The sequence below is a fragment of the Chrysochloris asiatica genome, unplaced genomic scaffold (genome assembly GCF_000296735.1).
Source record: "Chrysochloris asiatica unplaced genomic scaffold, ChrAsi1.0 scaffold00101, whole genome shotgun sequence".
Taxonomy (NCBI): domain Eukaryota; kingdom Metazoa; phylum Chordata; class Mammalia; order Afrosoricida; family Chrysochloridae; genus Chrysochloris; species Chrysochloris asiatica.
Genome location: NW_006408619.1, coordinates 208108 through 229873, shown reverse-complemented (window position 1 = coordinate 229873; position 21766 = coordinate 208108). Strand labels below are relative to the sequence as shown.

The 21766-nt window shown below is 45.7% G+C and overlaps 1 protein-coding gene across 1 annotated transcript in view; it reads right to left on the bottom strand.

Moving 5' to 3' along the window:
* Window positions 1–17090, bottom strand: part of RGMA (repulsive guidance molecule family member a) — a 47118-nt gene extending 30028 nt beyond the window's left edge. Inside the window, exon 1 of the mRNA XM_006867107.1 lies at window positions 17021–17090. Within this exon, the coding sequence (XP_006867169.1) occupies window positions 17021–17034 (14 nt within the window). The 5' untranslated portion in view covers window positions 17035–17090. The remainder of the gene's footprint in view (window positions 1–17020) is intronic.
* Between the last annotated feature and the right edge of the window lie 4676 nt (window positions 17091–21766).

The window sequence follows — 21766 nt, the reverse complement described above, 5'->3', positions numbered from 1 at the left end:
CATCCCTGTCTACTCTGTGTGTGTGTGTGGGGGGGGTGGGAATCATCCTTGCTGTAAAGATTTGATCTCTCTTTTGAGCTACTGCATCCATAGGTGTAGGTCAAGTTCATCTAATTGTATCAGATTACTCTTTTTTCCTCTTCTTTCTTCTTCTGGTTGAGCTCTGATCATGCAGTCATTGAAACCAGGTCAAGTGGGTATTATCCCCAAGTGTGGGTGTTCTTATGCATATGCCCTTTCATCAGCTGGACACTTCACTCTCCACTCTAGTCCTCTGTGGCTATGTCACTGACTCTGGGCCTAAGAGTCCCCAGGTCTTGCCACACTGCTGGCCAACCAGGTCTCCACCCCGATTCACGCGGCCCTATCTTCAATCAACATGATTTCCCACCACGTTGACACCCTTCCCATCCCTCCCTCCCTCCCGTCCTTGGTAACCACTAATAAACTCTGGTCTCTATACATTCGCCTACTCTTGTCTTTTTATACCGGAGCCCTAGTGGCACAGTTGTTATGTGGCTCCCGAGCAGCTGTACTTGGAGAAAGATGTAGTAGCTGGCTTCAGCCCAGATTTACAGCCTTCCTCTGTCCTGTGGGATCACAGGAGTCAGATTTGACTCCATGGCAGTGGCTGTCTTTTAGCTTTTTCTAAAAGTGAGGCCATATAATATTTGCCCTTTTGTAACCCACCTTTAAAATTTTTGTTTGCATTTCACCTAGGGTTCCTGGGTGGTACAAATAGTTCATGCTAAACGTCTAATCAAAAGACTGGTGGTTCAAATTCATCCAGTGTTGCACGGAATCTGCTTCCATTAAGAGCACTGGGAAGAAAATCCTACAGAACAGTCCTACTCTGGAACGCATGGGACTGCCATGAGCTGAAATCTACTAGTCAGCAATGGGCTTAGTTTTGGTGTTTTGGTATTTTATCTGCTGAGCTTAATGGTGTTTAAGGCTAGCCTTCCTCATGTGACCCTTTCAACATGTGACTCCTTAGATCCTTTGAGAACCACACCAATAGGAGAGGGCTTCAATAAATTCATGGAAAATTCCATTATCTCTTAATCCTGTTTTTCCATGAATCTTCTGAAGCCCCTTTCTATCTTTTCCAGCTGTGTGAGCCAACAAAGTTCCTTATTTTGCGTAAACAAGTTTTGATTTAGATTTCTCTCACTTGCATGAACAGACCCCTGACAAACAGAGGAAGTGAATGGTCCAGCCCTGGTCCCAGACAAGATTTCTGCAGAAATATGTTGCTAAATGGCTGTTAACCCATTATTCGTTAACTGAATAGCCCCAGATCCTCTACTTGTTGAAAAATATTTGTCCTTTGTCTTGAGGAGCTGAGTTACTTACATTTAAAAGTCAGAGTGGGAACAAATCCTTTAATTTAATTTAACCCTCAAATTCCTCTGTCTGGGATCTGACCATCTCAGGTCTGATGAGCAAGTCCTGTGCACCTTCTTTGCAAACATGCACATTTCCTATACACTGATGACAACACCACCTTTCTGGCTTCATCCTTCAGTGAGAAGCCTTGGAGACAAAGCAGGCGGCCTCTGGTGGAACCTTCGACCAGGTGATGACTCTGCGCACCCTCTATAGACCCCAGAGATGTTTTTCGAGGAGAAGGCAATCAAACTGCCAGGTGTGGGGAGAGTCTGGGTGGAATATTACTTTTGACTTAGTTTCCACTACCAGTTCTGAAAGCATTTTAGCCTTTTCTGCACAGCCATTAGAAAACAAACATTCTGTAAAAATTCCCAAATCCCTTTTCGTGGCTGTAAACAAAGATGTTGTTGTTGTTAAGTACTGTGGAGTCAGTGCCGACTCACAGCGACCCTGCACAGGGTTTCCGAGGCTGTAAATCTTTACGGGAGCAGAAAGCCTCATCTTTCTCCCACGGAACAGCTGGTAGTTTCAAACTGCCGACCTTGAGGTTAGCAGCCCGATTTGTAACCACTACGCTAAAGTTGTTGTTAAGTGCCGTTGAGTTGGTTCCGACCCATAGCGACCCTGTATAAGGTTTCCAAGGAGCAGTTGGTGAGTTTGAACTGCCAACCTTGCAGTTCAAACAGCTTTGTAGTCTGGCGTATTAACCCACAGCGCCACACCAGAGTCTATTTTCTTGTAATTTGGAGGCTGTTCTATATACTTTAACAGAAGCTTGCCCTGCGAAGGCTTCATATGTATTTTCTTGCTAACTCACAGGCAGGTGGGATCTGTAGTTACTTAATCACAGTTTGTTTGCCATCTCTCACCAGAGCCTTCATTTCATCTGCAGGCCTGGGACCATCTGAGCATTCTCTCCTTCAGATAATCTATATAAATCTAAACTAAGTCTGGGCGCACCAGCCACCCTAGGGGAACCCCATTGTTTATAATTCTTCGTGTAGAAAAGTACCTGTTTATCCTAGGTTTTTGTTTCCTGTCTCTAAGGACAATTCTGATCCACGATGATTTCCCCCCACATTCTGGGGGACTTAAATGTTGCAATGACCTTTGGTGGAACTTTGTTGGAAGGAATTTTGAAAGTCTAAACATAATTCATCCTTGGGTTTCTCCCCACCCTCCAGGATTCTTTCTACCTCCTCAAAGAATGCTAAGAGATGATTGTTTTCAGAAAGCATCGTGTGTGTGTCTTCCAGTTACTTGGGGTTTAAAAACATGCTTTATGATATTATTTTGGTGATATATTTCTTCCATATGGCATTAGAAGGGATAGTTCCTAGGTAGGTGTGTGAGTGTGTGTTGTGGATTGAACTGTCTCTCTCAAAAAGATAACTCAAAGTTCTGACCCCCAGATATCTATGAATCTGGCCTTATTTGGAAATATCTGTAGGGTTTTGCAGGTTGAATCAACATAAGATTAGCATGGGCCTTAAATCCAAAGAACCTTATAAAAAGGTCACATGAAGACATTGGGACACATGATAGAGAGCTCTGTGGAAGGTGGTATTGGAATGATGCTCTGGATACACTGGACCAACGAAAGCCTCATAAACAGAGACAAGACTGAGGGTGTCAACTTGGACCCACAATCAACGCCCATGGAAGCCGCGGTTAAAGCAACAAACGACATACTGTCAGTGTTGACATGTTGTCCCTGAATCAGGGCTACTCTCCTTCCAAAGAGCTTGGAAGGTGCAACACACTTACCCCATGGAAAAGAGGTTAGAGAGACAAGAAGCTTCGGCAGATAAAAAGATCTATTAAGCATGGAAGCATGGAGGTTCTTACAGACAGATGAGTGGCTTTCTTCCTTGACAGTGAAGAGGAGGCGCCCTGAATACAATTTGGCATCTCCGGTCTATATCCTTCTGTAAGGGCAATGAGCTGTATTCCTGGTTCTGATTTGGGGAATTTGTCTAAAGATGCTTACTCTGAGTCTTCTCCCCCAGTCTCATGACTACTGATGAACTTTCTTCCCTTACTACCCCCACCATCTTACAAAAACAACTTTCCTTGTCAGGATCTTCCTATTGCTGAGGTTGGTCTGATTTTCTGCTGAGACAGCTGTGTGTGTGTGTGTGTGTGTGTGTGTGTGTGTGTGTGTGACATGAAATCCTCTTCTTTCTCTGTTCTAAGTGCCTGACATGATCACATAGAGCAAATCTGCTGCAAAAGACCTCTTTAAAGTGTGTAAGAGCAAAGACTACAGTGTGCCTGACCCACACCTCGGCATTTTCAATCACTTCCTATCATGGGAAAGCTGGACAATGAATAAGGAAGACCAAAGAAGATTTGATGCATTTGAATTATGGTGTTGGGGACGAATAGTGAATATACCATGGACCGTCAGAAGACGAAACAAATCTGTCTTGGAAGCAGTACAGCCAGGATGCTCCTTGGTAGCAGGGATGGTGACAGCTTGTCTCTCATCATTTGGAAATGTTATCGGAAGGTACCAGTCCCTGGAGAAGGATATAATGCTTGGGAGACAGTCCGTGAACAAGAGGATGACCCTCAACAAAATGGATGGAGGTGGTGACAGCACCAATGAACTCAGACACGCAGTTGTGAGGACGGCTCAGGACTGGGAAGTGTTACATTCTGTTGTATGGAGTGTCACCATGAGTTGGAACAGACTTAATGGCACCTAACAATCTAATAGTGCAAGCCAAGGGATACCAAGAATTGTTGGCAACCACGTTAAGCTCGACGTGAGATCCTGAACAGATTCCCTCTCTGAGCCTCCAGGAACCACTCCGACTGACGCCTTGATTTGAGACTTCCAACCTCCAGAACAAGTTCCTGTTTTAAGCTACTTAGTTCGTGGAAATTTGTTCCTTTGTGGCAGGAAGTACAATGCACAAGAACTTGTAGTCACCAGGATGTCACTGCCAGGTGGTTTCTGGGATGGCCATTCCTGGAACTTCCTTCACCTCTCTGTTCTCATGACAGTTTCGGAGAGGGCGTCTGTCTATGGGGGTCTTCTTCCAAAGCATTGTGAGTCTTGTTATTCGATTCCCTCTGGTATTGTTATTGTTAATTGCCACCGAGTCAGTTCCTACTCATAGTGACCTAGTATAGGGTTCCCAAGGAACAGCTAGTGGGCTTAAGCCATCAACCTGCGGTTAGCAGTCTGGTGCTGATCCTAGAGTGCCACAGCAGGACTCCATTCTGACATTAAGAATATCTTTCTTGTTGATTTACGAAACAGTGATGGGCCAGTGGAAGAATCCTCATCTTCCATGTGTGTGAGAGGCTGAAGTTTGGTTCCCGTCCTGGCCAGTGGTCCCACCTGTCGGTGGAGACTGTGTTGTGGTGCTATAGGACTGGTAACGGCAAGGTTGGAAGTTCAAACCCTTCAGCCATACTTGGAAACCCTATACAGGGTCTCTATGAGTCGAAGCTGACTTGATGGCACTCAACAACTTGATGTTGAAAGGGTTCTGTACAGCTTCTAGATGAAAGAAATTCATAGTGGTCTACTTCTAAACATCAGCCAATGAGGAACTTAGAGATCACAACGGTCCAATCCCACCATGAATGCAATTCCTGGACAACAAACTACAGCAACAACACTTTTGATTCAGGAGATTCTACAAAGTGGTCTTTGAATCCTTTTTCTGATCTCTCTCAATTTCTTAGCTTTTTCCTGAGAGCTTCCCTTCTCTCTGTCTGTGAGCAAGATTTCCTCCCTCCATTGGGGACTCTTATTCTTTGTAATTAAAACATACTGGAGTTATTCTGACATTTTAATGGTTTCAAGAAACACATTTCCTTAGTATTCTCATAGTTCTCCTTAGATGCTGAAGAAATATATCACTATTTCTATGTGAATTTGCTCAAGTGGATTGAAAGCACTTTAGTAGATTTTATTTGCTCCAGGATATGTACTTTAAATGAGTGTTAGGAGATTCGTACTATTTTTTTCCCACATCAATCAAATTATCTTCATTATTTTTTGTTCAACAAGCAATCGCTTAGTCCTTGTTCTGGGCCAGGCTCTGAGGTGGCTTCTGGGGACTCTTGAGAGGAGCAGCCAACGGCCATGTTTCTCTGGGACCCCTAGAGGAGCTTCAGATACGGAGAGAAATAATTTTCAATATGGTGTGATGGGTACTCTGAGAGGAGTGTTTATGGGGTGTCTCAGGAACCACTGGGTTTGCTCCTGACCCGTTACTGAACATCAGCAGAGGCCTTTACAAAACTCACAAATCTCTGTTGGTGACTTCTTAACAAACCAAACCACTGCCAAGACCAGCTCACCCTGCACCAGATGTGCAGAGTTTGGTTTGGTGGCATCCACAGAGCCCTGGTATGGCACTGTAGGATCAGCACTGGGCTGCTAACTTCAAGGTTGGTGGTTCAAACTCACTAGCTGCTCCTTGAAAACCCTATACAGGGTTGTTATGCATAAAAATGGACTTAATGACACTTAACAACAATGACAAAATTACCCACAGTGCTATTCTTCATGAGCTCCCTCTGAAACCATCTCAGTCACAATGAAAAGCAGCTCAGGGACCCATACAACACGCACTGGGTCCTCTGGAGGACAAGACACCATGCAGCCTCCACCTCTCACCATTCCAGTAAGTTCTTGGGAAAAGAACCAGCGTGGAACCATTTATCTACCAAATGGTAACTGTCTGAACTGACAGCGAGTCTGAGTCTCTGTCTCTCTCAAAGATTCTCCAAAGGCTACAGCATTTGGAATAGTGAACAATTTTGATGCCAAGCGCAAATACCAAGGACATTTAGCAACAGGAACAGATAACCAAATTATTCATCAAGTTCAAAATTGTTTAGAATGGCGAATACAAAGCTGAAACCAGAGAAGATCCAAAGATGATGGGAGGTGGGGAAGAAGGCCAACCCAGACAGAACAAATGTGTCAATTTATGCAACGTTCTCCTCCATCATGATGATTTATTTTAAATCTGTGGGAGGCTGAGGGAACGTCTTCATTTCTACATAGTTGTTGTGTGTTGTCGAGTCAGTTCCAACTTATAGCGACCCTGTTGTTGTTGTTGTTGTTAAGTGCCTTCGAGTCGGTTCCGACCCATAGCGACCCTGTACAGGGTTTCCCTGTAGAGGGTTTTAAAAACTGTAAATCTTCTCTGGAGCAGAAAGCCTCATGTGTCTCCCACAAAGCAGATGGTTGGTTTGAAATGACAATCGCATTGTTAGCAGGCTATAGATCCAATTCACTTCTACATTTGTGGTGTTAAATGCGGTCCAGTGGCTGGTGAGTTTTGAAGCGCTGACCTTGCGGTTCAAACGGAACTTGCAGTTCAATGCTTATCCTACAGAGCCCACATCAGGACTGCACTTCTGCATTAGAGAGGCAATATAGCATGTTAGCTAAAAACATGTATTCTGAACACAGATACTTAAGACTTCAGTTACTTCATCTATAAAACAGTATATACCTGTACCTCCTCAGAGAGTTGTTTTAAGGATTAAATGGGTTAACAACAATGATCCACTCAGAGCAGATACCTGGCACAGAGTAATAGTACAGATCGTTGTTGTTGTTGTTAAGTGCTGTCAAGACAATTCTGACTCATAGCGACTGTGTACCGGGTTTCTGAGGCACAGCTGATGGGTTTGAACTGCCGACTTTATGGTTTTCATTGTCCCATTCCCTGGGCTCCCCTCTCTCAGCAGTCTGAAGAATAGTCTCGACTGAGGAGTCATTTCTCAAATGCATACCCACGATTAACGTTCACTCAGAGGTTGTTTACTGCAATGCCAAAGCACACCTCAGACAGAGACGTGGGCCTGTCTCTGCGAGCGGAGAGGACCTGGTGGAGTCGGGCTGGAGCACTAACGACAGTGTCTCTTCCTGGTCCCAGATGCCCTCCCCCAGGGGCAGGTCTGACGTCACTTTTTGCTGATCACGTCTTAATAAAGAGAAGGAATATTGATTCGATTTTTAGTAAAGGGGTGCAGGCAGGCTTCTCGGGAATGGAGTGCTGCCCCTTGGGGTTTCCTCTTCTCTGATTGGCTGATTCCGTTTGGCGGTTTGGCTGTTGCGGTTCTGTCTCTTTCTCGCACCTGGTGTTAGTGTCCCTACCAGGGTCCCAGGTTCTCCTTGTCCCTAGGCTGTCCCTCTGAGGTCAGACGAGGCAGAGGACTCAGGCTACCCCTAGTCTGTCCCTATCAGCATGACCCCTAAACTCAGCAGTGAGTTCTGTGAGGTAATCAGGACCCTGAAGAGGGATCCAGGAAAGCCTGGCCTCTAGCTCTGTGTTGTTGGTTTTTGCTCTGCCTCCCGTGTGTAAAAGAAGACCATCTGAGAAAACGCAATAGCTTTAAAAAAATGTTTGTTTTTTATATTCCACCTCCTTCCAAAAACCAGCCAAAACAAAACAAAACAAAAAAAACCCAAACCTGCAGCCACCAGTGACTTCCGACTCACAGAGATCCTGTAGGCTTCCCAAGACCGCAAATCTTCATGAGAGCAGAAGTCTCATCTTTTCTTCCCAGGAGCAACTGGTGGGCTTGAACTGTCAATCTTGCAGCGGTTACCAGTTCAGTGCTTATCCTATATTGCCACACCAGAGCTTCCTTTTCACAAAGGATATTAAATCAAGTTAAAACGCAAGGACATTATACACCTACAACTTCCAAACAAGCGTTAATTATTCTTTTCAGTTTTTTGGAGGAAACCCTGCAATTTTTATGATTCCGTGAATGAAATACGCATTTCGGAGTGCTCCTTAGATCATCAGGGCACAGAGAAGCAAGTATCCCAAAGACATGTTCTAGCAAGAACAATTTATCCTCTGTCAGGAGCAGAAATGCACATGGATGGCAAATTTCCAAAGAACTTAGGCATTTGCTCAGCAGATGAGTTTTGAACAAGCACCTTTGAGAGCCAGAATTTAAACAGGCCGTGGTATACCTACAATGGGAAAGTTACCTCGTCCAATAGCCTTGTGAGAGTCCTGGTGTGGCGCTGTGGGTTAATGCGCCAGACTGCAAAGCCCTTTGAACTGCAAGGTCGGCGGTTCAAGTTCACCAGCTGCTCCCTGGAAACCCTATACACAGACTCACTATGGGTGGGAATCGACTTGATGGCACTTAAAAACAACAGCCTTGTGAGAGGGTAAGCTACTTTGTGAAAGAGAATCAAACTTTGTGAATGAACTTTAAACAATTGGATATCGAGGTTTTTAAACAGGCAATCTGGAGGGGACAGGTAACAGTACAGATTAGTTATTAAACGAATTGTATCCCTCCAAAACACAAGGGTATGTCAAACACTACTGCTACTAAGGTTCCAGTTCATACATGCATGGGGTTTTGTGAAAAGAAAAATAAAAACATGAACAACAACAAAAAAACATGTTTGAGTGTCTCTGTAACCAGTGGGCAGATGCAGACAAATGTTTCTCAGTAAGATACTTGCCTTAGTTTCGTTAGGGGGCTTTTGAAAAAGAAACATGAGTTGGCAAAAAAAAAAAAAAAAATTGCAAGGCTAATGTTAAGATCAGATTTTTAATAAACCTCAAGTGGACATCTACCCAAGTCACTGATGCTTTGCAACAAGTTTATGGAATGCTGCCCCACATTAAACAACAGTATCTAGAGGGACCAATCATTTTAAGGAGGGGCAGAGAGATCCCAAAAATGAATTCAAGGCAGACTAGTTCAGCTCAGAAGGTTATCACGACTGTTTTTTTGTGATTCCAACGACAACAATCTTGACAGATTTTCTTGGAGAACACAGGACTATGGGGAATTGTTATGGGAAAGTTTTAAGACTGGAGATTGCATTAGTGAGAAAAAGGCAGGAAAGCTACAGGGAGGAATTTTTTTCTAATCACAACATTTCACTGGCTCATTCTTGAGAGTAGCAAGGGTTGTTCTGAGAATTTCCTTGGGAAACCTTACTCCACCCACCCTACAGCCCTGATCATGGCCTTAGAGACTTTTTTGTTCCCCAATCTTAAAGACCATTTCAAATGAACATGGTGTGAATGCCTCAAGGATGCCCCAAACTGCCGTTCTGATGTGGTGTAAATCAAAAGAGCGCAGAATTCTTTTGGGGAAGGGTAAGAGAGATGGAAACACCACTTTCAAAAGTATCTAGACCTAGATGGAGGGTATGCTGAGAATCAATAGCTTTACTTTTTTTTTTTTTTTAAAGATATTTTAAAATTTAAATACAAAAATATAAATTGATACAAATTGAAGGATATAACCCAGACAAAGCAATACCTGATGAAAAAACTATTGTAAAACTTGCTTTAAAAAAGAGCCTTGTAAAACCAGGCCCAAGATTTGAGAAGATGTTTCCAGTTTTTTTTTTTTTTTCTTGTTGTTTTTTTTTATTATTACTTTAAGTTTTTATTGTGAATTAAGTGGCAGTTTACATGGGAGAACATTGGTTTTACACTCTTCATTTCATTGCAGTGATAACAGCTTTACATTTTGATATTTTTATTTAATAAAGGTTTCTGTCATCATGTAGCAATACTTTTTGACTTACCCTCATAGATAGGAATGTTGAAGCTTGGTCCCTATACCCAGGATCCTATTTAGAAAGACCATTTTCTGTGTTATGTTATGCTAATTATGTTAATTAAGGGTGGGTGTTAAATCTAGTCACTTGTGAATCATGAAACACAGATGCAGAGACTCACAGAGGAAAACACAGAAGGTCAAGGAGGACCAGAAAGGACCCTTCCCTAGAGGTGACACCCTGATTTGGACTTCCAGTTTCTAAAACAATGAGAAAATAAGTTTCTGCTCTTTAAAACTATCTACTTGTGGTATATTTTCTTATGCCTGCACTAGCAAATTTACAAAGTTGGAATGTAAAATGTATAAAAGGAGACTCAACTCTAGAGGGTCTGAGCTGTAAACAATAATATACAGTCATTAGGAATCAGAACTGACTTCAGTGGTACTCTACAGTAACAATGACATACATACACAATGTTGTTCTTGTTAAGTACCATGGAGTTGCTTCCGATTCACAGCAACTCTTGGAAACCTTATACAGGGTTGCTATGGGTTGTGCTATGAGTTGGAACCAACTCCACAGCATTTAACAACAAATAGATAAATTAGATAGATAGATAGATAGATAGATAGATAGATAGACAGACAGATAGATAGGCGTAGTCCTGGTGTGGCGCTGTAGGGGAAAGCATGGACCACAACGTCGGTTTGAACCACAAGGTTGGAAGTTCTAACTCACTAGCCACTTCTTAGAAACCCTATACAGGGTCGCTATTAGTTGGAATCAACTGGACAGCCCTTAACAACAACAGCAACATATACACACACAAATGCGGTGGTGGTTGCGTGCTGTGGCATTGGTTCCGACCCATAGCAACCTTGTAAAGGTTTTCCAAGGCTGTAAATCTTTACGGGATAGAGACAGAAAGAGAGAGAGGTCTACTTTAAGTACATGGCTCATACAATTGTGAGAGTTGGCAGGCCCCAAACCCGTAGGTGAGGCAGCAGGCTGGAGCAAGAGCTGGAGGATTCGAAATCTGCAGCTTAGGTGGCAGACTGGAAACTTCCATAAGCTTATGTCCCAAGATCCAGAGGTCAGGAGACAAGAAAGAGAAGAAATTTTACAAGATTTTATATTATAGAAGCAGACCACACAGCCAGGGAAACTTCCCTTTCCAATAATTGGTGGCTCATGTCTGCTCACATCATGAAGTGATTACATCACTGAAAACCCACCAGTCTACGTGTCTGTCAAATCACTCAGAATCACAGCCTAGCCAAGTGACCACATAAAATTAGTGATCGCAGCAGACAAATCTTGATTTGCTTGTATATTTCGACCTAACCTGGCTGGGATCAGCAAGGACCACTGTGTGGGAAACTGTAAAAAATTCTGTCCTACAATATTTTACATCCTACTTTGGTGAACAGGTGGCTAGGATCTTCAAAGTTTGAGAGTGGTAATCCAAGAAACCCCCCATCCTGAGCCAAGAAGAGTGAAGACAATCAAAGACGGAAGGAAACCATTAGTCCTAAGGACTAATGGGCCACGTTGACCTCAGTGTCCACGACCCTGAGTCCAGGAGGGCGAGATGTGCTCAGTTGTCACTGCTGACCACTCTGTTGGGGACCACAATGGCAGGTCCTGGATAGAGTAGGAGGAAATGTGGAACAAAACTCAAAATCATGAAAAAGATCCGACATACTGGTCTTTTAAGACACTGGTGGAACCTTAAGAACACACGTCAAGTCTGGAGTTGAACTTTCAGCCAAACAACAGAAAAGTCTACAAAGTTAAAACCACCACAAGGAGAACTCACTACTTGTAACAATGAGACCAGAAAGGATGGCATTTGCCCCAGAGCCCAGAAAGCAGGAAGGAGCTGGGCGAAGAAGGACAAGCAGGAAGTGGGAAGAGAGAGTGCTGGTACATTCTGGGGATTCCAGCCAATGTCATGAAACAAACTGTGAATAAATTGTTGAATGGAAAACTAATTTGCTCTGTAAACTTCTCCCCAAACCACAATAAAAAGTGAAAAGAGATAAATACATAAAACACTCTGTGGCGCTGTTGGATAAGCACTAGACTGCTGAGTCGGATCTGACTCAACAGGACTTAACATCATCAGGGACTCTCAGAACCTGTTGACTACAGTTTGCAGCTGACCTAAGAATTCTTGCATTTGCCCCACAAGGGGGGGGGGATGCTAAGAGCCAGTGAAGGGGGGTCATTAGACACATTAGCAGGGATGAGTCTTTAAGGGTGGCGCTGTGGGCTAATGCATCAGACTGCAAAGTCATTTGAACTAGAAGGTCGGTGGTTCAAGCTCACTAGCTGTTCCTTGGATGCCCTACACAGGGTTGCTATAGGTCAGAATCAACTCGAAGGCACGTAACAACAACAACATTGGAAGAAAAAATGGTTAGTGCTAATGGGCTAATGTGCTGTACTGCAAAGTCGTTGGAACCACCAAGGCGGTAGTTCAAGCTCACCAGTCACTCCTTGGAAACCCCACACAGGGTCGCTATGGGTCGGAACTAACTCGACAGCATTTAACAACAATCTTCATAAAGGAAAGCACGCTTAAGGGTAGAGTAATGGAGCCTATAGGCTTGCTGAGGATTTAGGCAGAATATGTCTGTATACAAGCAGTGTATTCTAGGAAACAGGAAACATTGTTCCTTCCTCTGGTGGCTCAAATAGGTAGGCACTGAATGACTGACAGTAAAGTTGAAGGCGCTACTCAACTCAGAGGCTCCTCAGAGTTAAGGCCTGGCAAACTACTTCCAAAAGATTACAGCTTTGAAAACTCTCTGGAATACAGTCCTGCTTTGCACACATGAGGTCACTGTGAGCCGGAATCCGATGAAGGCACTAAGAACATCATCAGCCAGGGCATGTTGCTGCCAAGACCTTGGTTTGAAGATTCAGCATTAAAAATCTATGTAAAGAGAGCCCTGGGTTACCAAACAGGGCTGGATGTAAGAAAAGGAATTTAAACAATGTCTCTGTTGTTTGAGAGGTCTGAGGTACTACTTGGTATTAAGAATGTGCTTACTACAGTGGTGACAATTTAGAAAGAAGAAAAAGTGAAACACTACAATAGATGGTAAATACTGACCAATGCCCTAGTGAGAGAGAAATCAATGTTTTAGGGCATTTTAACTCATGGGTTTTGCGGATACCGGCTTTGTTCCATGGAGAGCACAGAGCCCACTTAAACTGTTGTTTTACCAGATTGTTGATAGGGTCTTTTGTTTCTAAATTTTGACCTGCTTTCCAGACTTTGGTCATCCAGAGTCTTGATTTCTGCTAGTTCTTCATTTTGTAGCATTGCTTTAAACAAACAATTGAAAACCAGAAGTATACGCAACCACCAATTCTGTAAGTACTCCGGCACAAGCCTGCTGGCTCCACTTCCACTCTGACTCCGGCAGTCTGGAAGTAACCATTTTATAAACGAGGTAGCTACCCAGGACATTCGTATGTTTGTCAGTTAGCAATGACTTAAACAACAAACTTCTCTTAATAGGACTGTCAAATAGAAAGTGTCGATTTCTATTCGAATTTCAAAGTTTCTTCTTTCTCTTGCCTTTAGAATTTTAAAGGTTCACAGTCATTAGGCATTCTGCCTCATGACTCCCAGTTTCTAGTACAATATAGCAAGTTCTGCTTATAGGACACATCTGGCTAAGAAATTAGGCACCCTTTAAAAAAAAAGTTTTGTTCATTTGTCACCATTTGGTTAAGGCAGCTTTAATTTTTCCCACTACCCTGCTCATTACTCCTTCCTGGTTCTGTTATTAAGAGAAAAGCCATTGAAATGGATCTATCACTTGGGCAAAATATAAAAAAAAGGCCAATCGTTTGACTTCAGAAGAAAGGTCTGGCAACATGCTTCTAAAGTCACAGTCTTGAAAAACCCACAAAGTGTGGTTCTCCTCCGCACACATGGGCTTACTGTGAGTTGGCAAGGACTCAGAAACACTGGGTGGGGTTTTGGTTTGTCATTTGAATACGGTTGGATACCAGACTGCAAGGAGAACTTGGGAGTCTCTTTTCTTTAGGTTAAACATAGGTAGAGTTAAGTTTGTTAAATGAATAAACAATGACTTGTTTAAACAGCGCAGCCATTCTTTCTTAAAAATCACAAGAACACCTCCAGCACAAGTTAGGTGAACTTAGCTTTCAGATATAAGTCAAGCTGTAGAACAAGCCACTTGAAGGGCCTTTCCGTTTCACATACCTGACAGATTCCAATTAGCCTGTACTAGTTTCTGATAAAGGAGCTCTGGTAGCGTAGTGGTTACGAATCGGGCTGTGAACCTTAACGTCAGCAGTTTGAAACTACCAGCCGCTCCGCAGGAGAAAGATGAGGCTTTCTACTCCCGTAAAGATTTACACCCTCGGAAACCCTGTACAGGGTCGCTATGGGTCGGAACTGACTCAACGGCACTTAACAACAACAACAACAGTTTCTGATAGTCCTCATTGTCTCTGTTTGATTTCATTGGGCACGTCCTGTCTTTTTTCTTGGATGACACACTTCTGGATGGACCGGTGATTGGGTCTCTTTACATACCATACACTGCATGTAAAATACTTACATACCATATTTGTTGTTGTTGTGAAGTGCTGTCGAGTTGATTCTGACCCATAGAGACCCTATATAGGGTTTCTGAGGAGCAGCTGGTGAGCTTGAACCGCCGACCTTGCAGTTCAAATGGCTTTGCAGTCTGGTGCGTTAACCCACAGCGCCACACCAGGACTCCTACATACCGTATACTGCATGCAAAAGGTGTGACCACATTTTGCTACCATACTTGGTAAAAGAAAGTGCTTGGGTTTGATCCGTTTGGTAGTGAGGTTGTAGGGAAAACAAAACACACGCATTTCAGATTAGCAGAACCCTGGTCTTGCTGGGCATCAGTTTCTTCTGAGAAATGTAAATAATAGCTCCTGCTCTTGCCTGCTTTTCGGGAACAGGGAGGCTCACTGTGAGGGTGGTTTACAACTCTCTCCTAATGTCAGACCTCTTCACGGCACTTTACACATCACTTCATTTAAGAATTCCTCTATTGGGCCCCATATAGGGCTGCTGAAGGACTACTCAATGGGTCATATTCAACAGGAGCTTCCTACACCTCTGTTTTGCATTTTTACACACAGTGGGGAGACAACACAAAGGAGAGAAAGCAGACAGATTTATTAGGAAAGGCCTGAGACATCCTCTCTGATGAGGAAGCCAGATCCCTTTCACCACAAGACGGTTATTGAATAAACCCCAGCAATGGAGAGACCATGAGGCAGCATGAGTGGTAGGGGGACGATCCAGTGTATCTATGAGTGTAAACACCTGTCCGTCACCTTGCAGGAGTAGTAAGAAGCAGGGACCTTACTCAGCATTCTCATAGCTCAGATCATCTCCAAGGGCAAAAGCTCTTTATTACAACAGAACACCGAGCTGCTGAACACAAGGAACCAAAATAGGGAGAACCCAGCTGGTTGCTCTATCATCTGACCTGGAAGGTGGCAGTAAAAACCAGCCACGGAGAACATGGAGCTCTGTGAGTGAGTGGGCACCCCACCCAAAGCCTTTGTCTTTTCTGCTTATCACCCGCAAAGGACTGTCCAGTTGTTAACTGGAGACGACTTCCTTTATAAAGGGGGCTTGTCACCTGATGTGGGCGTGGCAGAGCACGAAATGCCATTTTGCAGTGAGTCCTATATGTGCTCTCTCTTAGCACAACCTGACAAGAGGCTTACCCCAACTCCCCTTCAGATGCCCTTCAGATCAAGAGCCACCTGAAAACAAATCACCTGTCTGTGGTACACGGGAGAAAAGCAAGATCCGTGCGTAGGTTTTGGGGATCTCTAAGACAGACACGCGAAAAAGGGATACCTTCTTACAGTAAGCAACGTGTGCTTTTTGCCTGAGGAACTCAAATCCGGTGTAGAAAGTGAAGGTGCTTCGTAGACTCAAGTCCGCTTCTCAGTAGGACGCGCGATTCTGACCCTGGCGCCTGGCATGCTGAGATCGGGGGACCATAGATTCATGGAAAACGGCTCTTTCCGCGTTGCGGGGACTAGTTCCCCACCTCCCCACCTGGCGTGCAATTAATTGAGTCTTCCTTCAAGAACACCCAATTTCGGGGTCTAAAAGGAATTCGAAGCTCACCACTTCCACTAGGTGGCGCTCTGTCACTTAATCCATCTGCATAACACCCAATCTATAAATACAATCCAACGCCTTCTGAAACCGCACCACATAATAGCTCGCAGGCGCCCATTAAAATCTCAATTTGGGGGAATTGATCCTACCTCCGAGCAAATCTAATGCAATTACACTAACAGGCTGCAATCAAGGATTACATCTGAGCGATCCTCCACGTCAGCCCTCCCCCTAAATACACCTGTCCCCTAGTCCCAGCCGGATTCCTGGTATGAGCGACGGCGCGAGTCTGGCGCGGAGTCGTCGCCGTGCCAGGTCCGCCGTTTCATTTAGGGATGTTAGCGTCGCTCGAGAATCCTAGCTGTTCGCGCTCAACCCAAGTCCCGCATCTCCCAGCAGCGCCCAAGCAGAGGGCCACCTGGACCCGCGCCGCACAGAGCGCGGAGCCGACGCTCGCCCCGCGGTTCCGCAGCTGGCAGGGCGCAGCCGGGCTCAGAGTGGAAGGCGGGGGCCGGGCGACGCAGGCCAATGGGGGTTCACGGCGGGACAGCCAGGTGGCCAGCTCCGTGCGCGGCTCCGCGGGCCGGGGTGGAACTGCCGCCTAAAGAAGAGGCGGCAATGCCCGAGAGGAGCCTCCAGCACACAGTGTAAAGGACGGGTGCCGGGTCTCCCCAACTACGCGCGCTGCTGGCTGTCGGGAGAGAGCTTTAGTTTAAAAAAAAAAAAAAAGAAAAAGCGCAAATAAAAAACCAAACAAAGTTTTCTGCCAAGAGTTCGAGCGATAGCGGTGCAGTAAAGCGCCAAATTCAGGCAAGTTGGGAGCAAGACAAGACGCGCGGTCGGAGGATCAGGGCCCCGCCAAGTGTCTCCGGCGCCTAGTGGACGTCGATCGCCCGGCCCACCCCGCTCCCGTTCGCGCTTACCTTGGGGGCTGCATGAGCCCGCGCGGCCCTCGGGCGGTGGGGGTGGCACTGGCGGGGCTGACGGCGACGACGGGGTACCAGGGCTCTGCTCGTCTACCCCGGGGCCAGATGGGAGGGGCTCGGCTAGCGTTCGGCCCCGCCGCCCGAGCCGGTTTAGCAGCAGCCCGGGGCGCGCCTGCTCCCGGGCCGCATGCCTGCGAGCGCCTGGAGGAGCCTTCCCCACCCAGCGGCTCCGGCAGCGCAGCCCGCGCTCGGGAGTCAACTGCAGAGCCGGGCGGCCCGGCCCGGCCCCCTCCTTCGCCCGGGCCCCGCCCGCAGTCACCGAGCGCCGCGCGGGGAGGTTGGTTTGCTCGCCGAGGGGAGGGGGCGGGCCGGGCGCCCTGGACGCGGGCGGGGCGGTCGGGGAGGGGGCGGGAGAGGGAGTCGGGGTGAGAGCTCGAATTGCCACCTCCCCGTCTCAGCCCCACCCTCCCTCATCAGCATCAATTTTGGGGAGGAAGTGTGCGTACGCCCGCAAGGAGACTTTCCTAAACGCACGGGTTCGGGGTATGCCGGCACCAAGTGCGGCGACCCCCCCCCCCCGACCCCAGAGCCTCCCAACTTTCCGACCCCCCCGCTGGAATGTTGTGGAGAACTAGATTTCCACCTTCAGCTCCTTAATGTCTCAAGGGGAGTTACTCTGAGCTTTCCCTCCTGGGGAAACGCTGCTGCGATCTGCTGGAACGCACCTTTGTTCTATTGAGATGTTATTTTTGTTTAAGAATCTACTTAAAAAAATCAATACATATGCATTAGATGTGCAATGCACGAATCCGTTCCTGAATACAATTTGACACAACACAGGAGTATCTGGAGTAAAAAAAAAAAGAGACGCTATATCGCGCCCTCTCAGTATCGCTTTGGTTTTTCAGAGGTAACCTCGGTTAGGGTGTGCTCCGCCGAGGTTCTTTCCAGCCCTTGTTCTGCGCATTTACACGCACTCACTTATTGCAAGTGGATTCCACCGGCTTTTCAAAAGAACATTCCAACCTGCTGTGCAGGCTCTACACCACACACCATGGGAGAAACGGCGGCGTCCGCAGAGGTAAATCCCTGGAGGCTCCGGGAACCCAGGAACCCAGGGAAGGACTCCTGGTTGTTCGAATCTGGGAGACAGCAAAGAGACACCCAAATCGCCATGTGCAGATCTGAAACTCCAGCGGGAGCGTGGAGTCAGCTTGGACACAGCCCTCGCCCGAATTAGCATTGCACTGCTCAAGAAACTTGCCAGGACATTTTAGACAGGGTTATGACCTTCCCATTCTTACAGACTGCCTTGGATTTTGATATGATGAGAACTCTTTGGATTTTAAAAAATGAAAAGGTATTATCCACAATGAAAGTTGATCCTTATTGGTGCTGGTCTTCAGGGATGTGGTTTTAACTCACTAGTCTTTTGAGTTTATTGGCTCAAGTGGAGTAAACTACAGCTGGGATATAAATAAAATCCATGTGATTTAGTAGGAAGGGGTTGGGCGTTGGGCTCTTTGGTTTCAAGTTCTGGCTTTGTTTATAATTAGCTCTGACCTTTGACAAATCATTTAGCTCTGCTAGGCCTCAGTTTCCTCACCTATAAATAGAGGACTTATACTAGATGGTTTGTGTGTGTGTGTGTGTGTGTGTGTGTGTGTCTTTCAGCTGTAACCTTTGGTGAATAACACATCCTTTCTTGTTCATCTTTTATACAGTTTAGCCCCAACATCATTTCCTTAGAGAAATTCCCTCCTCTATGACCCCCGGAGGAATATAGAAGACTTTCTTTTCTACCAGGGTTCACACTCTAATTATGCGTTCACTATGGGGACCCTTCCATTGGTGTTGACCTCTCGGGTAGGAACCACCACCTTTTACTGTCACTATTGATCTGGGCACTTAGTACAATGCCTGACATTCCACAAGAGTCTCTAAATGTGCTTCACCATAAGATAGAGTTCTTACTGCCGTCCTAAACAACTTGGCGTTTTTCAAAAATCTAAGTGGAACACCTTTTTTTAACATGAAGTCTTTGAAAAGTACCTAGAAAGGTTTTCCCATCTTGGAGGACAAACAGCCCACTGTCTAGGATGAGGACAGACAACTCTTAGTTGAACCACAGGGCTGTGGAGGGGGCCAGCAGCTATTTACCTTGATGAGTGTAGATGGCTACAGGGAAGAGGAGGAATATTAATGATGTTCATTAAGTACTTGATTAAGTTGGAACAACGGGAATAGGCAGTTGGAATACACACATGAGCACTCAGAGTTAAATGGGACTGTGGGATATGTTTAGGGTGCAAATTAGCAAATGTATATTAGAAACCTAATTCAAAACTCCAGGGAATCTTTACAGCAAAGTGCCTAAACTTGGTAAAAGTGTGAACAAGAAATGGCTAAACTTGGTCCAAAAAAAAAGAGAAACCAAACAGAACTTCTTGCCACTGAGTAGGTTCATAAGAACCCTAAATGATTGAGTAAGAACCATCCCATGGGGTGACCAAGGCTGTAATCTTTCATGGGAGTCCTTGTGTGGTGCTGTGGGTTAATGCGCTGCACTGCAATATTGGCTTGATCTGCAAGGTTGGTGGTTAAACTCACCATCTGCTCCTCAGAAATCACTGTGTGTGGGAACCAACTCGACAGCACTTACCAACAACAACAACAACAACAACATTCTTGAATGGAGAGTCCTGGTGTGGTGCTGTAGGATAAGCACTGGACTGTAAAGTCAGCTTGACCCTATACAGGGTTGCTATGAGTCGTAATTTTAACAACAAGAACTATCTTTAAGGGAACAGACTGCAGCACCTTTTTCTCTCCAGGCTGGTGGTGAGTTCCAACTGTGGACCCTTTGGTTAGCAGCTGAGCACATGACCACAGCAGCCCCGGGTCTTCCTGACTTTGGTATGAGACTTACCAAAAAGGAGGGTGACCATTAAAAGGCAGGTTGCGGGTGTGAATACCTAATGCAGTTTGAGACTAATATCTACCTTGCAGTATCTCGTGTCCAATATGCATTGCCAAGGGAGAGTTTAAAGTCTGTCCTTACATTTATAGAGAGAAGCAGGGGTCTACAGACCCTTTTGTGAGGAAATCCTTCTCCTCACTCGCCTGATCCACCCTCGATGCCACTTTTGGACATCCTCAGTTTAGTGCCACTGAGAAGGCTGTTGTGTAGCCAGGCCTGGGGGGCTGCAATCTGGTGTCAGGGGCTTCTCCTGAATGGACCACACCCAGCAGGGGAAAAGTACCAGGTGTGGGACACTGTGCTGGCACCCCAGATCAGTGCACCCTCACCTTGTGCATTCCTGGTGAAAGTGACACAGACTTTGTCCTAGCTGGTAAAACAATGCCAGTGGGAACTACCGCGACTCTATAGGGTTGGTACTCACTCAGGCTGTGCCTTTGGGGTTGGGGTTCAAGAACAACTCACATTGGGTGCCAGGACCATTACATCTTTCTGAATTTATTCAGCTTCAATACTCAAAGCGCAGTTTAATGGAGAAAACATGAGCCTATTAAGAAAGGAAGGACTTAGGGTCCCACCCTTGAATGTGGGGTGGGAGTGGTTGTTGAGGGGTGTTTGTTTTGTACAGACTAGAAGAAGCTGTGCTTCCCTCTAGGTCAAAGGTGTTCCAGGTATTCAACACTCACAACGACATTGTTGATTTTAGTGTATAGATGACGGGGAAAGAGGGAGAGGGTTCAAGGCAGGGGAATCCCAAGAACAAAGGCACAGGGACAGGGAGAAGCAGGCACGGTGAAGAAGGAGTGATGAAGTCTAGTAGCTGAAATGTGTGCACGGGAAAAGAGACATGTGACAGAGAGGGGAGGTTAGGGCCATGCTGTGGAGCATCTTGATTGGAGAGAAAGCAGTAGGGAGCCATTGGAGGTTATAGAGAAGAGGCATGATGTAAGTGAAGTTTTCAGGTAGGTTAATGGTGGCTACTTTGGAAAGACAGGAGGCAGAAGGCCAGCTAAAAGATTCTTCTGTTAATCTTGGCAAGATGTTATCGAGAGCATGACTTGAGGTGCTGAGACTCCTCAGGAAGGTATTAAGTTGAAAGAAGTGGAAGAGGAAGGCCCATCAAAGTGCTGTTGTTGTTGTTGTTAAGTGCCATCGAGTCGGGTCCGACCCATAGCGACCCTGTACAGGGTTTCCGAGGGTGTAAATCTTTACGGGAGTAGAAAGCCTCATCTTTCTCCCGCGGAGCGGCTGGTAGTTTCGAACCACTGACCTTAAGGTTCGCAGCCCGATTCGTAACCGCTACGCTATCAAAGTGCTGGAGGTGGTTAATTACAGGAACTGGAAAGGCATGAGGAAAAGCTTAGAAGGAGCTTAGATGGCTATCACATTAACCCAGTATGGTCTCAGCATGGCTGGGAGCCCAAATGATACTGAACAAATCACCATATTTGAGAGTCTATAAGGACTTCTGCTGTGGCTCTGTAGGATAAGCACAGGACTGCAAGATCGGTTTGAACCACAAGGTCGGCGGTTCAAACTCACCAACTGCTCCTCAGAAACCCTATACTGGGTCATTATGAGTTGGGACTAACAGGAAAGCACTTAACCACAACTGCCACCAACCACTCATATTACAGAGTCCTGGTGTGGTGTTGTAGGATAAACACTGGACTGCTAACCACAAGGTCGGTGGTTCAAATCCACCAGTCATTCCTTGGAAACCCTGTACAGGGTCGCTATGAGTTGGAACCGACTGGATGACA